The sequence below is a fragment of the Callospermophilus lateralis genome, chromosome 16 (genome assembly GCF_048772815.1).
Source record: "Callospermophilus lateralis isolate mCalLat2 chromosome 16, mCalLat2.hap1, whole genome shotgun sequence".
NCBI lineage: Eukaryota > Metazoa > Chordata > Mammalia > Rodentia > Sciuridae > Callospermophilus > Callospermophilus lateralis.
In genome coordinates, this window is record NC_135320.1 from 48,748,649 (window position 1) to 48,765,948 (window position 17,300).

Sequence of the window (17,300 nt, forward strand, 5' to 3'; positions counted from 1 at the left end):
AAAGTATATGGTTCTTGACCTTGAGGGAAAGTGAAAAGAAAAACACACATAAATACATATTAAAACATGACATAAAACTAATAAAACATTCTTTGGAGCAGAGGGGAAGCAGCAACCAATTCCAAATGCATTAATTCAGCAGACAAATAATTGCCACAATTCATGAGCTAAGAAGTATATACTCCTTGGGCTGGGGTTGTGGCTCAGTGGTTGAGTGCATGAGAAGCCCTGGGTTGGATCCTCAGCACCACATAAAAATAAATAAATAATAAAGGTATTGTGTCCAACTACAACTAAAAAATAAATATTAAAAAATAAGTGCACTCTTCATGCAAACTTTGCTTGATATCAAGTCATTCGATTGATTTTTTTGGGGGGGAGGAGGGTGGTTACTGGTGAATGAGCTCAGAGGCACTCGACCACTAAACCACATCTGCAGCCCTATTTTGTATTTTTTTATTTAGAGACAGGGTCTCACTGAGTTGCTTAGTGCCTTGTTATGTTGCTGAGGCTGGCTTTGTACTCACGATCCTCCTGCCTCAGCTTCCTGAGCCACTGGGATTACAGGCATGTGCCACTGTGCCTGATTGTTTGATGGATTTTTACACAGTGATTTCAAGTATAATTTCATTGTGTGTTGGCACTAATATTTTTGCAAACTGTACTCTCAAATATTTGTGATCTAAGTTTAGACACTTAAATTTGTAGCATACTTAAAAGTCATCCTTTACTCCAAGAACTGAATGTGAGTATATTAAGTTTCTTCTTTTCATATTCAGGATCAATAAACATCAAGAATGGTTAAGACATGAGTTCCAGAGCCTGGGCTTGTGACCTGGCTCAACCACATATAGCTGGGTGACTTTGTACAAGTAACTTCACTTCTCTTGTTTAAATGGACTCATCTGTTGAAATGAAATTACAATATCATAAAGATTAAATGTGTTAACATATGCTTTAATTTAATACCTAAGCACCAAATAAATGCTCTTTAAATGTTAGTGATTATCACTGATTTTATTATTTTTATTTTTAAAGTATGAGATATTTTTAGAACCTTTTTTTAAAAAAACACATAATATTAAAACATCCTAGTTTGATTGGAATGCAACAAGATGGTTTTCTGGCCCTGGCTGCCCCTTCAGCTTGCTGAGGGACCTTGACCAAGGTAGCATTCTCATTTGTCACATGGACAGAAAAGGTTGAAACAGAATCCACTTTGAATATGTGCCTTCTCTGGGGTCTCCTTAGGCATTTACCATATTTTTCTAATTACTATTTTAGTAACCAGAAAACCCTCTGATTAATCTTTGTAACTTTCAACATCAAATGTCTAAGAGGAAGAATATTTTGAGAAAGCTTGTACTTATTTTAAAATCTGAGTTGGGCATAAATTTGATTAATAGGGCAGGGATAGAAGAATGACCTTTCTCTTCTCTGTTCTTGAGGCCACATATTTGAATGATTAGAAAACAGAACTTTTCTAAGGAATTTTTATTTAATAGAGATCCCCCCCACATGGTATCCATCTAACTTCAAAAGAAATGAAAAAAAAAAAAACCTAACAAAACACCAGTTCAGGGAAACAAAGCTTACTAGTAGAATATTTTTATGATTCTCTGCTTATTGAGATTGTCACCGATCTTTCTAATAATTTCCATTAAATTTGCATAGGGAAAGAATATGAGTTAATGTGTATACTAAATTGAGAATGCTTTCCCATGGTAGTCATTTCAGACCTTTAACATTGCAACTGTTAAGTTTATGTGGGTATAACTGATAACTGACATGATTTTAAGAAAGCTCTAGACAAGCCAAATATTAAAAGTTCAGTTCAAAATAGGCTATTTGCGGAAACATTTTTCTTTGTGACATGATCTCACAAAACAGCCCCTAAAATGGCTGTGACTCTCTTCGGAACTAGATTTATAAACAGTAAACTATCTTAGAAGACTTTGATGCCTTTCAATTTTTAGCCTAATGATAACTAGTGATAGCTATGTTATATTTGTTAATTGATTTACTAACTGCTTTTATTCTGAAACATTTCAGTTATCATTTTAAAATGCAAATATAATCATAATGCCTCTTGCTTGGAACCCAGAAAAGGCTTTGCATAAGTTTTTAAATGCAAGTTATATATTTTAGAGAAGCACTCTTCATTAGAAACATGAGGTTTTTCAGGTAATTTAAATACCTAGCAGCCACACTAAAAAGTAGAGGAAACTGATAAAATTAATGTTAATACTATAACTTAATTTAGCCAGTATAGTAAAAATATAATTTAACCTGGACTCTATAATAATAATCTATAGTAATAATAATAATCTAGAATTTATTAACAATATTGTTATATTATTTTCCTCCTGTACTAAGACTTAGAAGCCTGGCATGTATTTTACACTTGCAGCTCATCTTAATATGGATGACCACATTTCAAATGCTCAAGAGCCACATAGAATTGTATTGGTTAGGGAATTTAGGCTCTTCAATACAAGTAAGTAGAGGGGAAAGCTTTTTAATGCTTTATTCCTATTTAGATTAAAATGTTTGAATAGGAATAACAAAAGATGGGGTCATTTAATATCAAGTGCTGTGGTTAAAGGCCTGGATACATTTCTATTTCCCATGTGTAGAAGAAACCCTTTTTAAAGTGACCCCCTTTAGATGTGACATCCAAAGCACGTGCCTCTAAGAAAAGCCTTTAGCAGAATAAGAAAATCTTGGTGCCGCCTGGACTCATAGCACAAATGAATGCTACAATTCCCCCCCCCCCATTCCTTCTGATGAATGCTAACTATGGGAGGGGGCTCAGAGTCCCCTGGCTCTCTCCACTGCATGCTTCTCTTCACTTCCAACGGAAGAGATACACGAGTGCTCTTCTGGGACTTGGGGAGGCATTGCGGAACCACAAGGGATGCCAGACAGCATCTGCTGCAGAGGCAGCGCAGCCACAACTGAAAACAACAGCTGGCGTGTTGTTCTGCAACACTAGGATTGCCTCTGGGTTCTAATTTGCCAAACGATATTCCCTCAGTCTTTCAAAATTTGGCTCATTGCTTGCATCTTCTTGAACACCTTCTTACTCTAGCCTTAGATACCCAATGCCTTTTCTTTCTTTCTACCATCCATTTCCCCCCTATCTCTTTAACCATCCTGTTACTTTCCACAAGATTGTGCATGCAGTAGGGTATCCACCTATCTGCATTGTTTGACTATTACTGAAGAAGGAAATGCCTGGACTGTCCCCTTTCTCCAGCCAAATATATGTATAGTTAAATATAATAATGCCTGTTTTCTTTGTAAGTAACATGTAACATATATCTTACTTAAGAATGACATAAGAAAAAAATAGAGATTTTATTTCACTAACTTCTAGGCAGAATTAACTTTTAAATATGACTAGTGATAATTTTAAAATAAAAGAATCTCTGGGCATTTAATATGACATGGAGAGTTGAACACTATACCTGGGCACTGGTTACCCCGTGGATAATTAAGGGTGTGAATGCGTATCATTACTAATTACAGTCTAGGTCTATTTGAAACTTATTAAGAAGGAACTAATTCAGTTTTGTTTGTTTTTGAATATTAAAAACCAAAAAGAAAGTTAATATTATTTAGAGAAGAGTGTAAATGTAGCTGTGTTTCATTGTTTTCAAGTAGAATTATTTGGGTTGCAAGTTCTATAAAAATTTTTACTATATTGTTATGTGTACTATATATATATGTTATATATATATGAATCTTAAAATACCTTTGGGTTTTTACTCAACAGTAATTTTTAGTATATTGTTATATATATATATATACATAATATTTTATATATATTTTTATATATAATAATTTTTTGTTATATATAACACATTTTTAGTATATTGTTATATAATACATATATATATTTTAAAATACATTTGAATTTTTACTCAACAGTGTGGCTTTGCAAATCTTAGTTTGTTTTTAAAAGCAAAAAATTGAGAGAACTGCCTCACTTTGAACACTACTGCGTACAGCTGCAGGCTACTGTGTGTTTGCAAACTCTCCATTACTAAATCAAATGCTCCACTTTACAATCAGAGCCAATATTTAATATTAGAACTATGATGCATGTCCTACTTTGACTCAAGGAGAAAAGACAAGTTATTAACATAGGAAAACAAAACACAAAAGTAAACAAATCTTTAGAAATCACTTGATACATGTGTGTATTTATATTAAGATTATTATCAACATTTAAAACTATTAAAAATAAGATTGCCACGGAATCTTCTATTCTTTTAACTGCCATGTTATTCTTTTAAGGAGAGAGAGGGAAAAAAATGATTTTGCCCATAGTCTAAAGTTTCTTAATCTCAATGCCATTTTGTGCTCTGCTGTGTCCCCATCTTCCCACTGAACACACAGAGTCCCATCATCAACTCTTATTGGCAGGAGGCAGAAAAATTACCAACATATAGAGTTGTGCCAAAATGCACTTGGCTTTTAGGGATCCCAATTCAGTACATATTTATGTTGCCTGTGGGCTTTTTTAACTCCCTGTGTCTATGACCTTGGAGAAGTCTTGTTGCCCCTCTGACTCAGATCCTTTCAAGCAATTTGCCTCCAAATTAAGTTCATTCCACCTCGTAAGAAGGAAGGTTTTGCTTTCAGGTACATGGTGAGCATAGGAGTAAAAAGTCCTACAAAAAGGATACATGTCGTTGTTTTGTGTCTTGAAACAAACCTTAGCAGTTAGTGTTGTTTCCTTTCCATAAGAACGTAGATTTACTCAGTCACTGAGCTGCTTTCTGGATGGATCTGTGGTCTGCACTTCAACACCTAGATCTTTCCAGGCCAAAGGAATTACAAGTATCATATTTTATTGTTTAAGAAATTTTTACCACATAAAACCACCAATTAATTACTCCTAAATGGTCAGTTTGGTGTATTGTTTAATCTCTTTTATGGACAACCATTTAAAGCCTAATGACTCATTTCCATGTAAGAATTATTTTTCCCCTTTATACCCACTGTGATGTGTTAGTGAGTAGTTCTATTAAATGTGAGAGGACAAACTTCCTCAACCTCTGCCGACATAGAAAGGCCTGTTCTAAGTTCTGTTTGAGAGGCTGTTTAGCTGAATAATTGAAGGGTCACCTGCCCACAACCACCATCCCCCTATGTCCCGCCATATACCCCTTTAATAGCACCAGGTTCAGGCAGGAAATGAGGCTATACTAAATCTGGGTGTGCACACATGTGTGCAAGGAGTTATGACAGATTCCTTCTCCAAATCATGTTTATAGGTACATTTAGCCATAATAAAATTCATCCTTTTTAGTTGTATAGTTCATTTAATTTAGAAAAGTATGTTGTATAACCACAAATACAATCAAGATATATAATATTTTCATCACAACAAACAGTTTCTCCTATTCTTTTATAGTTAATTCTCTGCTTCCACCCATCCTTGGAATCCTATAATTTTTCTTTTTTTTCAGAATGTCCAAGATAAAGGATCTTGTAGATTTTTATTATTTACTTAACATTAAATTTTTTTATTATTATAATCATTAGAACAAATTTCACTGTGGCATTACTGTACATGCATGTATCTTATCATCTTTTATGTCTAACTTCTTTTTCCAGATGAGCACAGAAGCTTAATGGCTTGAATTTCATCCATGTTCTTTTTATTGCTGAGTAGACTCCATCATATAGCTATGCCACAATTTATTCAACGAAGGTGGACATTGCAGTTATTTACATATTATATGGTGTTTATGAACAAAGTTTCTAACAAATATTTATATATGGACATTCACATAGGCACATTCTTTCATTTCTCTTAGGCAGCCTTAAGTCTATGGTTATGCTTATGCATAAGGTCATAAGGAACTGCCAAACTGTTTGCAAAGTGACTGTATCATATTGCACTACCACCAACAACGCCAGAGATCTCCAATGGCTGTATGTCCCTGCCAGCCCTTGAAATCAATTATTTTTAATTTAAGCCATTCTGATAAGTCAGAATTTCCTCAATGGCTCCATAATGATATTCTGGGCATCTCTGTGGTCTGTGAGAGTCGATTTGCTCCTATTAGCACAACAGTGTGGCCAAGTGTTTATATGAAGTCATGTGAAGTCAGGTTCTCCCTCTAGCAGAGCTCAGCTCCAGGGGTCAGGTGCTCTGAATTGCGTTTTGCCAGCAGACTCAGCGGGTTAGAAAACTGTACATTTCAGGATTATTCAGTCTGTTTCACTGCTCCTATAATCTCAGAGAACCATTTCATATAGAGACCCTACTAACAAATAACTCCAGAGAGAAAGTGTTTCAGTGGAGATTTGTCATCAGCACAGAAGAACCCTAAGCTGCGTTTCCGGTGATTATCTACATAACCCTGTATGAAGAAGAAGGGGAGTCGAGCTAAACAACAACAGGCTAAAGGTCTTTTCCTGGAATGTCACTTTTCCTATTCCACAGCAGCAAGCCATGGCTGTGATGTGCCGTAAACATTGATGGTGTCCTATTTCTTTGTGTGGAATTGCTTTTCTCTCATCACTGACTTAATTTGATTGCACCAGTTTGTCACCTGTCATGTTTAGCTTCCTTTGACTGCAAAACATAATGACAGTCTATGCAATTTAACAATGATGGACCTACATTTTGTGTCTTCTAATCAAGACGAACTAAGAAATTGTCACTCTCATCCACAAATTTGGAATAAAAATAAAAAGTTCAAGAATTTCTTCTTTTCTTTCCTGTCTTGTGTTTTACAGGTGGCCTGTCTAATATCTTGCATTTTCATCCTTATAGTCATCTATGCAATTGGACCTTTGCTGTACTGGCTGCCCATGGTACCGTAGTGTTTTTTACTATCTACCATTTACTTTTAATGAAAATCATTGTGAATACAATTTCTAGGAAGAGTCAAATCAGTAATCCTTAATCTGAAAATCGTCTCACATAAGTAAAGATAAATGGAGGGGAGGGGTGCAAAGATACTTATTTGATGAGGTAAGGATGGTACCAAGGGAGAGTACCATGTCTATTTTCTTTTTACACACACACACACACACACACACATTTAGTTGTAGATGAACACAATACCTTTATTTACTTATTTATGTGGTGCCGGGGATCAAACCCAGTGCCTCACACGTGCTAGGCAAGCACTCTACCATTGAGCCACAGCCCCACTGTGACAGTCTTATAATTCTTCAGCTCACATATAAAAATGGCACTCTGGAACTAGGTATTTTGTGCTTATCTGGAAGGTGTAACAAGAAATACTCTGCTTTACAAAAAGTAGACTTTGGAAGAATTTTATAAGAAATCTGTTAAAAAAAAATTGTATGCTGGGGCAAGGAAGAAGGATTCAGAATACATGGTCCCACCCTTGATACAGAACATTAGAACCAGTAGTTTCTTTTGCTCTTTATAAGTCTGAGGCACTAAAGTGACTCAAGTTAAGATGCTGGGCTAAAAAGAGCCAGTCTCCACCCTTTGTTGCTCTAATTCTTCACTTTTGCAGTGAAGATAAATATTTCCATGGAATGATCTTCCAATAATCAAGTTCCCTTTCCAAGAGAGTTATAAATATCCTCTAGCAAAACCAAATAATTGAGATTCAATGCAATTGTAAAGAAATGAATAATATAAATGTGTCATAGTTTTGCAACAAACACATTTCAAACAAGTGACAGTGTATAATTATGAAGGGACATACTATTCATCCTTATCATTCACTTCTTTTCCCTCCTTCTTTTCTACCTTGGGATGTGGAATAGCAGAAGTTTTTGTCCTGTGATTTTCCTAGAATTGATATTATATTTCTAAAGTACAATAATAAATTAGTTCTAAACAAAACAAGCATTACTTTAGTCTTTTAACTGGTGACGGCTTCTCCATAGTATTTTCTTTTAAAAACAAAGAAATAAAAAAATACTGTGGTCCTTTTAATTTCTGACTAAAATCTTTATCTTGTTTTTTACTGGCTTATTTTTGTTTGCAGTGTGTTCTTGCAAGTATTATTGTAGTGGGGCTGAAGGGAATGCTAATACAGTTCCGGGACTTAAAAAAATATTGGAATGTGGATAAGATCGATTGGGTAAGTAGAAATTTCACCCTGAATTTTCTTCTTTGGTTTAAGTACATTACCAAATAAGCTTTAATAGTTTTATTTGCAGAAAACAGATTTAGGCTTTTAAGACTTATATACTTTACAAACTACCAGTTTTCAAAATCTTAATAAAAGCATTAAAATAGAAATTGTTTTTATAAGAGACAGAAATGGAAATTCTGTGTATAGTTTGAGAACTTTTAAAGAAATGCTAACTAGCCAAGCATGGTGTCACATGACTCTAATCCCAGAGGCTCAGGAGGCTGAGACAGGAGGATCATGAGTTCAGGGGCAGCCTCAGCAATGACGAGGTGCTAAGCAATTCAGTGAGACCCTGCCTCTAAATAAAATACAATAGGGCTGGGGATGTAGCTCATTGGTTGAGTGCTCCTGAGCTCAATCCCCGGTACTGCCCCCCACACCCAAAAAAAAAAAAAACAAAAACAGCTAACTAATTTGAGTGTATTGGGGATGTCCAGTTTACATTATGAACTGATTCTGGAAACTAGGCTCATCAGGAAGGTACATACCAATAGAGATATGATGATTTATAATGTGTATGTAAAGCTAGCATTAATTGCCATGAATGTATGCTATGTGGATATAGGGCGAATGGCTTTATGGTGATCACATTCATTCTAAATACATGAATATCTTGAATGAATTACACTGATGAGAGTGTTATGTTAATAGGCTATTGCTGAGAACAGATTAAAGTATACTGAACAATGATGAAGTGTGGTTTCAATGAACAGAAATGTTTAGCATACTTACATTTTAGAGAAACCTGTCTGTATATGGGCATCCAAATCCTCTCCATATAGGTGAAATAATTCATGAATACCCTTCTCTTTATATGGTATTGACCATATTGAAATGTCGTGATCTATGTATTTCTACTCCTTCAGATTCTTTGTTCTGTGAGCCTTAGGGGATTGTTTTTTCTAATACCTACTTATACCTACTTTCATAATAACAAGGCACAGTATTACTGAGTTTCTACCAAAGTGTGATGCCGAGTGCCATGAGCAATGTAGATATGAGCTACCAGTCTTTCCCAGATGCTTATGGTTCAGGAAGCAGACACAGGAACACCTGGAAATACAAGTGAAAGCTTGGTGCAGGGGAAAAGTGGAGGCAGAAGCACTCATTTGTACTGGTTAATACTAAGGGCTCTCACAGCAGAGCTGAAATATGAATGCAGACTACAGGCCAAGAGGACACTTAATGAGGTTGAGTGAGGATCATGACTTTTTTTTTATTAGTTGTTGATGGACCTTCATTTATTTATAAGTGGTCCTGAGAATGGAACCCAGTGCCTCACATACGCTAGGCAAGCGCTCTACCACTGAGCCACAACCACAGCCCAACATTTTTTTAAATTTTAAAAGTGGTTTAAAAGAAGATGCAAACTTATTCAACAAGCTACTGGATAACCCTGTGAGAAAGGTATTTCTAAGGAGCTTATTAATCATATGGAAGGAAACATGTTTCCATATTGCAGGGGACAGGAGATATTAGAGAAGGCTTCTTTTCAGAAGTGATTTCTAGGCGGAGATTTGAAGAATGAGTCCATTTTATCTGGGGAAGAGAGAAAGAGATCAATCTGTGCAAAGATACAGGAATGAGCATGTTTGAATCTCCATACCAAGGTGTTCAGCGTGGGTGGGACATGCAGTGTGAATCTGCATGTAATGACAAATGAGGCTGTAAAAGTTAAGAATGGAATGGATTGTGAAAGACTACCTTTAGATTTCATTCTGGAGACAGTGAAGTATCACAGAATAGTGAAGTAGATATAAGATTAATAAGCTTTATGTATTAAAAAAATCACTTGGGTAATTTTAGGGAAATTAATCATACTGAAAGAGAATATCACAATGAGAGCACTGCCCTAGTAATTCAGGCAAATGAGGACAGCCTAGACCAAGGCTGAGATCATGAAGTTCAAGACAAGATGGATTTGAAAAATACTTAAAAGATTGAAATAGTTAGTCTTTATCATCAATTCATCCTATAAAGTAGATCCGTCTAGAATGACATCTAAGACTCTAGATAGGAACATCAATGGAAGAAGACACTATCATTCATGGAGTTATAGAAAATATAGAATTTTATTGTTTAAAAGCATATAAATTGGTTACCCTTTATCTTTAAATAATATAGTTTCTCATTTCTGAGTTATTCATTTCACCTCTTTGTTTTCTGTATGTCATCACTAAATAGTTTTCCTAAAAGGGTTCATGTGTTTTGTATTCAAAGTTATAACATTATAAAAATATTGACCTTTTTCACAAATACTAAAATGTAGTTTTTGGCTGAGTTTAAAATGCTTTCTTTCTGAACTTTTTAGACTTGGCATTATCTTTAGACATTGAACAATAACATAGAAAAATAGAAGTAAACATGATAGTTGGTTATTTTATGCAACTTTGTTTTTTTCTAAATTAATACACAATGAAGGTCATTCTTTCTGCTCACAAAATTTGGTGATGTTATCAGAATGTTTCTGTGGTTAATGCTCCAGTATCAAATTTCTATGAACACCACATATCCTTTTGATCTCAGAAACAAAAAGAAATCTCAAATTTCTATGAGCATTATGTATATTTTGATCTCAGAATCAATAATTATTTATAAATTTTTTTTCTAATGTATCTTTGGAGATTTTTTTCAAATTTATTTGTTCTGTCTTCTTAACAAATATTGTATTTGTTGATTTTGCTTTTTCTTTTTTCATGTCTCTGTATTTTCCCATGACTCCTTCCTGCCTCCCCCACCCCCTGGTGTGGTTTCTTTATTTATTGTATTATGATTATGAATTTCTAGTTTTGATTATTCTGTTTTCTACTTTTAAATGTTTTTTATATCACCAATATTTTTATTTCTACTCAACTTTTTTCCTAAATTCTTCCAGCATGTTTTTTTTAATCTCCTTTAACAAAATTTTTCTCTTTGTTAAATGAAGTATTTCTTTCATATTTCATATCTTTTCAAAAGTTCTTTCCTGAGATTCTGATTACATGTTCAGACCTATCCTTTGTCTTTGTTTCAGGTTTTCATTTTCTCTTTTCTATAAGTAGTTACCTTGATGATTAGGAATATGCATTTTTTTAAGTGAACTTAAATATTTACTAAAAAGTTACATGGGAATTGCAGGAGACAGGAATGGTTTTAGGCATGTCATTTTAATACATGTCCCCAGTTAAAGCAAAATCTCAGAAATCACAGGTTCTCTTGCAACCTGACACTTGTCTCCTTTTCATACTTCAGGTTGCTTCATCTCTAAGTCTTCCTTGGTCAGGAAGCTAGGTTGTGATACAAATGGCTAGGTTGTGACACTGCCAATGCAGTCATACTGTATCATGTAAAACTCCATGGGTACATTCCCTGCTTCTCTGGTGGCTCAACCTTCCCTGTAGAACTTAGAAGCTCTTGCCTCTTGAAGTTTTTATCAAGATTATCACACCGGATTCCCAGGATTCCAGTGGTTAGGCAAACATGTAAAATTGATGGAACTCTGAGAAAAAAAGAAAAGGATTGCCTTCTAGTATCCTCATTGAATATTATCCAGATTTCACAGTATTTGACAGATTTGTATCTTATTTTGTAGTTAAGGATTGTGAACATGTTCTTTTTTACATTGAAGTTGATTTTTTCCCTTTATAGGTTGTATTTGATTTATTTTAATATAAAGGAGTAGAGTACAGAAATCTTTAATATACTATCTACATATGATATCCAAATGTATACTTAGGTAATTCTGGCAGCTGTATGATAAATAGTTTATAATGCAGATAACAAAAACAGAACGATAATTGGAGTTGTCAGAACAGTCTAGGGAAGGGACAGTAAGGTATAAACTAGCAATCATTAATAAATTGAAAAAGGGTGTGGTTTTAGATATTTTTGATTAATAATTGATAGGGCTTGGGAAATGATTTGACAAGTAGATGAAAGAAGAGAGAGTAAAATGTTTCTAATTATAGTGTGTTGAAGAATATTATTGTTCTAACTGAAGGAGAACATTGGAGGAAGGGTAGATTTGGGTATGAAGTTAATGCATTTGTGTTAATGAGTTGTTGACTTTGAAGGTGTTTTATAATAATTTGGAAAATGGCTTAAGAGCTTAAAATTGGTAATATACTGCTTGGACATGATTATTGAAAATTTAGAGTGAGAACATGTGGTATAGGCAAGGAGTGAGATTGAGAAACTTGACATGAGTGTACCAGGTGCATGATGATTCAATGGGACATTAGATTAGCTTGATAATAGATGAATATTTCTTATCTGCTAAGGAATTCAACAGCAAAAAGCCATGGATTATTGGGGTATAATGTTGATATAATATTTGGAGCAACAAAATATTGCCTAGACTTTTGAGAATATAGGCTATATTATTCAGTAAACATAACATATCTAGATTATTCAATAGATAGAATATGCCTACAGTATAGTGGAATAAAAATTACCAAAAATTGTATATGTGTGTGTAAAATAATTTGAAGGTCTAAAGGCTAAAAAAGTTATGTAAGTAGTTATCACATGAAAAATCAGAAACATTTTTAATTTTTCACTTTTTTTTACAGTTCAATATTGTTTCTATTTTGAGTTGAAGGTCAGAACCCTCTTTAAAGTAATAAAGAATCTAAATGTAGATTTTACTCAGGGACTCAGATGTTTGAATAGCTAAACAGTTTGAATAGCTAAACAGATCTATCAAAATTTGATGGTATGAATTTGTCACCAAAACATATAGTAAAACAGATAGGTCAGGGAAAGGTGAGTTGACCCACCAGTGCTTTACACTAATGGATATTCTATTAGAAGCAATACTTTATGTGTTCTATATTTAAACTTAACCTGGGGGTAAGTTTGTGTTTAAGGGCTGTGGATTTCATTTTTTTTTCAAATGATGAAAAAAAAATAAAAGGGACCCAAGAGCTAATCAATATATAAATAACTGTGATAACCAATATTTGGATCTTTAACAGGAATTGTTACAGAAAACTGTTGAGACAAATTCTAATAGAACTATTTACTGATCTATGTTATTAATTTCCATTTGTCATATTTTTAAAGTTGTAAATGTAGCCACAGGGGGAAAAAAGAAGCATTTGAAGAGCTTGACTTATAATAGATGGTGTTGTGGGAGGGTAAATATGCTTTAAAAACAGAACCAGATGGCACCAAAATTTTTGGTTGCTCTGATGAGTCCTGGCCTCCAGGATTTGTGGTTTCTTAAGTGGCAGGGTCCAGCATCCTTAGTTGCCCATGCTGTTTTGAATCATGGAGGCTGGACAGGAGGAACTGGATTCTAAACGCTTGGTGAGGTCTTGTTCTGCCACACTCAAGCAGGCTCATTTAGTGTTCAAGGTAGAGTAAGACTCAGAGTCCTCACAGGAAGTTGCAAGGATGATCAAAAGCTTACAGTCTTATTTTGTATATGATTGAGTACAATGTAATACATTAGAAAATGAAAAAAAAAACACTATACAAATAGGAGACTCATACGACTGCCAATTCATCTCAATAAAGGAAAATCATCTTAGTGTCCTAACCTAAGAGATGACAGGTTGTGAATGAGCTAAGTCCTAACTCAGTATTGCCATTTATAGGAGATGGAGCTTATGTGTGAATTATCTTAAAATATATTTTCTCTTACTCCAGAATGCTTGTGTCTTTAATATCAAAGGGAATTTTACAGATAAAAATCCCTCTATTTGCTTCTAAAGGCTTAAATTTTCAAAACAGTCTGTTTTTGAAAATCATCCAAGCTCAGTGTAGATAAGTAATATAGATAAAGAAAAGACATTTCCAATAAAAATTACCTTTAGAAATGTTTGTTTCAAATGTGTCTGGAAAAAAAAGACCTATAACTTCTCTCTCCCAAGATCTTACGCTGTTTTCGGGTTACAGAGTAGTTTTTACCTTTGTGTGTGTGTATGAATAGAATTAAATTACGTTTTGAAGTAAACATTGGGGCAGAAGGAAATCAATTGAAAATTGTATGTATAATCAGAGTGGTATAGGTTGTTTGGGAGAAAAGAAAGTGAAAATTTTGACAGTTTTCTAATTTATAGATGCAGGATTTTGTATTTAGAACTATAATCTTCTGGATTTCACAAATTATTCTTCCCTTAAAGATTTTATTTTCAGCACAAAGCTTAGAAAAGCCAACTATACTACAATCTTGTTGCAATTATAAATTCAGGCGTGGACATAGGTATAGTAACTTTGAAATACCATCTAAAAGTGAATTAGTTTCTTGCAACTTTTTGAAATATCCCCAAGAACTATGTTGTCCCCCCCTTTTTTTTTTAGCTTTTACAACAAGTGTCCCTTACAGATAAAATTGTAATGATCTTAATAGTGGTTGGTCTAAAAGTAGAATTGGCAGTGTTGCTTGATTCAGTCACTTAAATACTAGGCTTTGAAAGTCTTATATGACAATAAACTATATTGATAATTTTATAGTAATCCTTGAAAACAGAATATTTTTGAGAAAGACAAAAATCTGCAATTACTTGTGATATTGTTACATTACACGAGGAAGCAATAGGAAATTATGGCATGTATCTTACAACACACACATTGATCAACTATTTACAGATCTTCAAAACAGTGATTGCTGGAGATTGAACTAAGGTTTGGCAGTGCCTGGAAATAAAAGAAGGAAACTTTACCCACTTCTACTGCTACGGAGAGTCTGGTGGAGCCGGGATTTGCTTCTGTGTTCCTGGGCTTCTGTTTACCACTTCATAAATGATATCTACTTTCTCAGAGATTTGGTCATAGGAATAATGTAGATTAAGATTGGTGAGGGATTTAGAAATCACAAGAAAGATGAGAACACCAAAGAACCCACACCTTCTGTTTTCTATTGCTCTTTCAGGGTATATGGGTCAGTACATATGTCTTTACAATATGCTTTGCTGCCAATGTGGGACTGCTGTTTGGTGTCGTCTGTACCATAGCTATAGTGATAGGACGCTTCCCAAGGTAAGATCTTATTTAAATACTGTTTCTTCTTAATCAGCAGCAAAGTATGTGATGTTGTTACAGAAAACTGTTGAGACAGATTCTAATAGAACTATTTACTGATCTATGTTATTAATTCCCATTTGTTTATTTCTGTATATCATTTACTACTATAGTCTCATGTTTTGCCTGTTATAAATGAATTAGAGATAAAGAGATAAGAATATGTTTGATGTTGATAAATGTTATATGTATAATATATAATGTTAGTAAAGAAAAATATCAAAATTTTAAGCTAGAATGTAGTCAGCTTTCTATTGCCATAACAAATACCTGGGATCAAATGAACTTAAAGGGAGAAAAAGGTTTATTTTGGCTCATGGTTTCACAGGGTTCAGTCCATGGTTGCATGGTTGCATGGCTTTGGACCTGTGGTAAGGCAGGATATCATGGTGGAGAGACTGTGGTGGAGCAAACTGCACATTTCATGATGATCAGAAAGGAAAGAGAGAGAGAGAGAGAGAGAGAGAGGGGAAATGAATGAAATCCGATGTTCCTTCTCCACTTTTTTGGTACTAGAGATTGAACTCAGTGGTGCTTAACCAGTGAGACACTTCCTTAACCCATATATATATATACACACACACACACACACACACATACACACACATACACACACACACACATACACACACACACAGAGAGAGAGAGAGAGAGAGAGAGAGAGAGAAAGAGAGAGAGAGAAAGGCCCTTGCTGAGTGGTTCAGAACCTTGCTAAGTTGCTGAGGCTGGCTTTGAACTCATGATCCTCCTGCCTCAGCCTCCCAAGCTGCTGGGATTCCAGGTATGCACCCCCACACTTGGCCCAATATCCACTCTGAGGACATGCTACCAATGATCTAATTTCACCCCACTCTTAAAGTTTCTACCACCTCCCATAGTGACATAGGATATTAACCAAGCCTTGGGAGTACATTTCAGATCCAAACTGTAGCAAATATATAAAATATATTGAAATAAATAAATCCCTTAGCCATATACTCTCTCAGAGATTTTTTTTTTAATTATGTGAAGAGATATAGTATCCAATGAGACACAAACCATGTAGCAGCAGTAATCACTTGGAAAATTAAGTAACTATAAATTTCTGGATAATTTATTGAGGAACACACTTCCTTTTTGTATATCTACTGAACATCTATAAATTATTTCCCCTATTTTGATCAATTCCCTTTTCTGATTTCTCAGTAGCCACCTGAAAGTGCTCCTCTTCACTTCTCATCCTTCTTTTGAAATGTGTATTATATTCCTAAAAATGTGTTTAGAGACTCTCGATAGACGCCATCTTTATAGAATCTGTATCTACAGTTTTCATTATTATCTGACTTGTCTTGCCACTGATTCCCCCTTTCCTTTCTTCCCTCCACAAACAAGATTTTATCAAATACTGCATGCTTTCTCATCTTTTCTCTTTTATAATTCTTTACCAATCCACCTCTTACAGCTTGGAGATATGGGGCTCTGGGAACCCAAATGAGGTAAATTTCATTTATTAATCTCTAGTTAGATGTCTATATTGTTACTCTCTTTTTTCAAATATCCCAGAGATACATAGATTTACCAATATCTTGTGAAAAAATGGGTTATAGAATCTAAACCATTTCAGACACTTTCTAATTGTAAAGATAAATGACATCCCTTTCATTTCTTCATTGTTAATGTAGTGATCAGGAAATGACTTGTATTTTCTATCTGCCTTAACTTTAGAGCAAAGACTTTAAGTATAAAAAACATGAAAGAAATGGAATTTAAAGTGAAGACAGAAACAGATGATGTAAGTTTAGTTTCCTTTTTCCTTTGTGAAATTATTATGTTTGTGGATTCAATAGTTTTGATATATCATATAAGGTGATGCATTTTGAAAATTGAAACGTGATAATTCTACTTCTATTTATTGTGAACTTCCAATGGTACATATGTTGACCACCACTCATGTGGCAGTGGATATGCAATGAATCAATAGAACAAAAGAGAATCTCTTTCGGTTAGCATTCAGACAAAATCATACCATGGTTCATATACCTACAAGGCATAGTCAAATCATGGCCCAGATTAGTTCAGACATTTGGAAACCTCTTTTCCATAAAGTAATCAAACAAAACTGTTAGACTTCTGGATTAAATGGCAGAGGAAGAAAGAGAATAGGGAAAGGAA

At 34.4% G+C, this 17,300-nt stretch overlaps 1 protein-coding gene across 4 annotated transcripts in view; it reads left to right on the forward strand.

Annotated features, from left to right (window-relative positions):
• Slc26a7 (solute carrier family 26 member 7) overlaps nt 1-17,300 on the forward strand; it is a 110,081-nt gene that overhangs the window by 69,662 nt on the left and 23,119 nt on the right. For all 4 annotated transcript variants that reach the window (XM_076835889.1, XM_076835890.1, XM_076835891.1 and 1 more), the window contains 4 exons: nt 6,760-6,837; nt 7,995-8,090; nt 15,001-15,107; nt 16,854-16,920. In XM_076835889.1, coding sequence (XP_076692004.1) covers nt 6,760-6,837; nt 7,995-8,090; nt 15,001-15,107; nt 16,854-16,920 — 348 coding nt within the window. The remainder of the gene's footprint in view (nt 1-6,759; nt 6,838-7,994; nt 8,091-15,000; nt 15,108-16,853; nt 16,921-17,300) is intronic.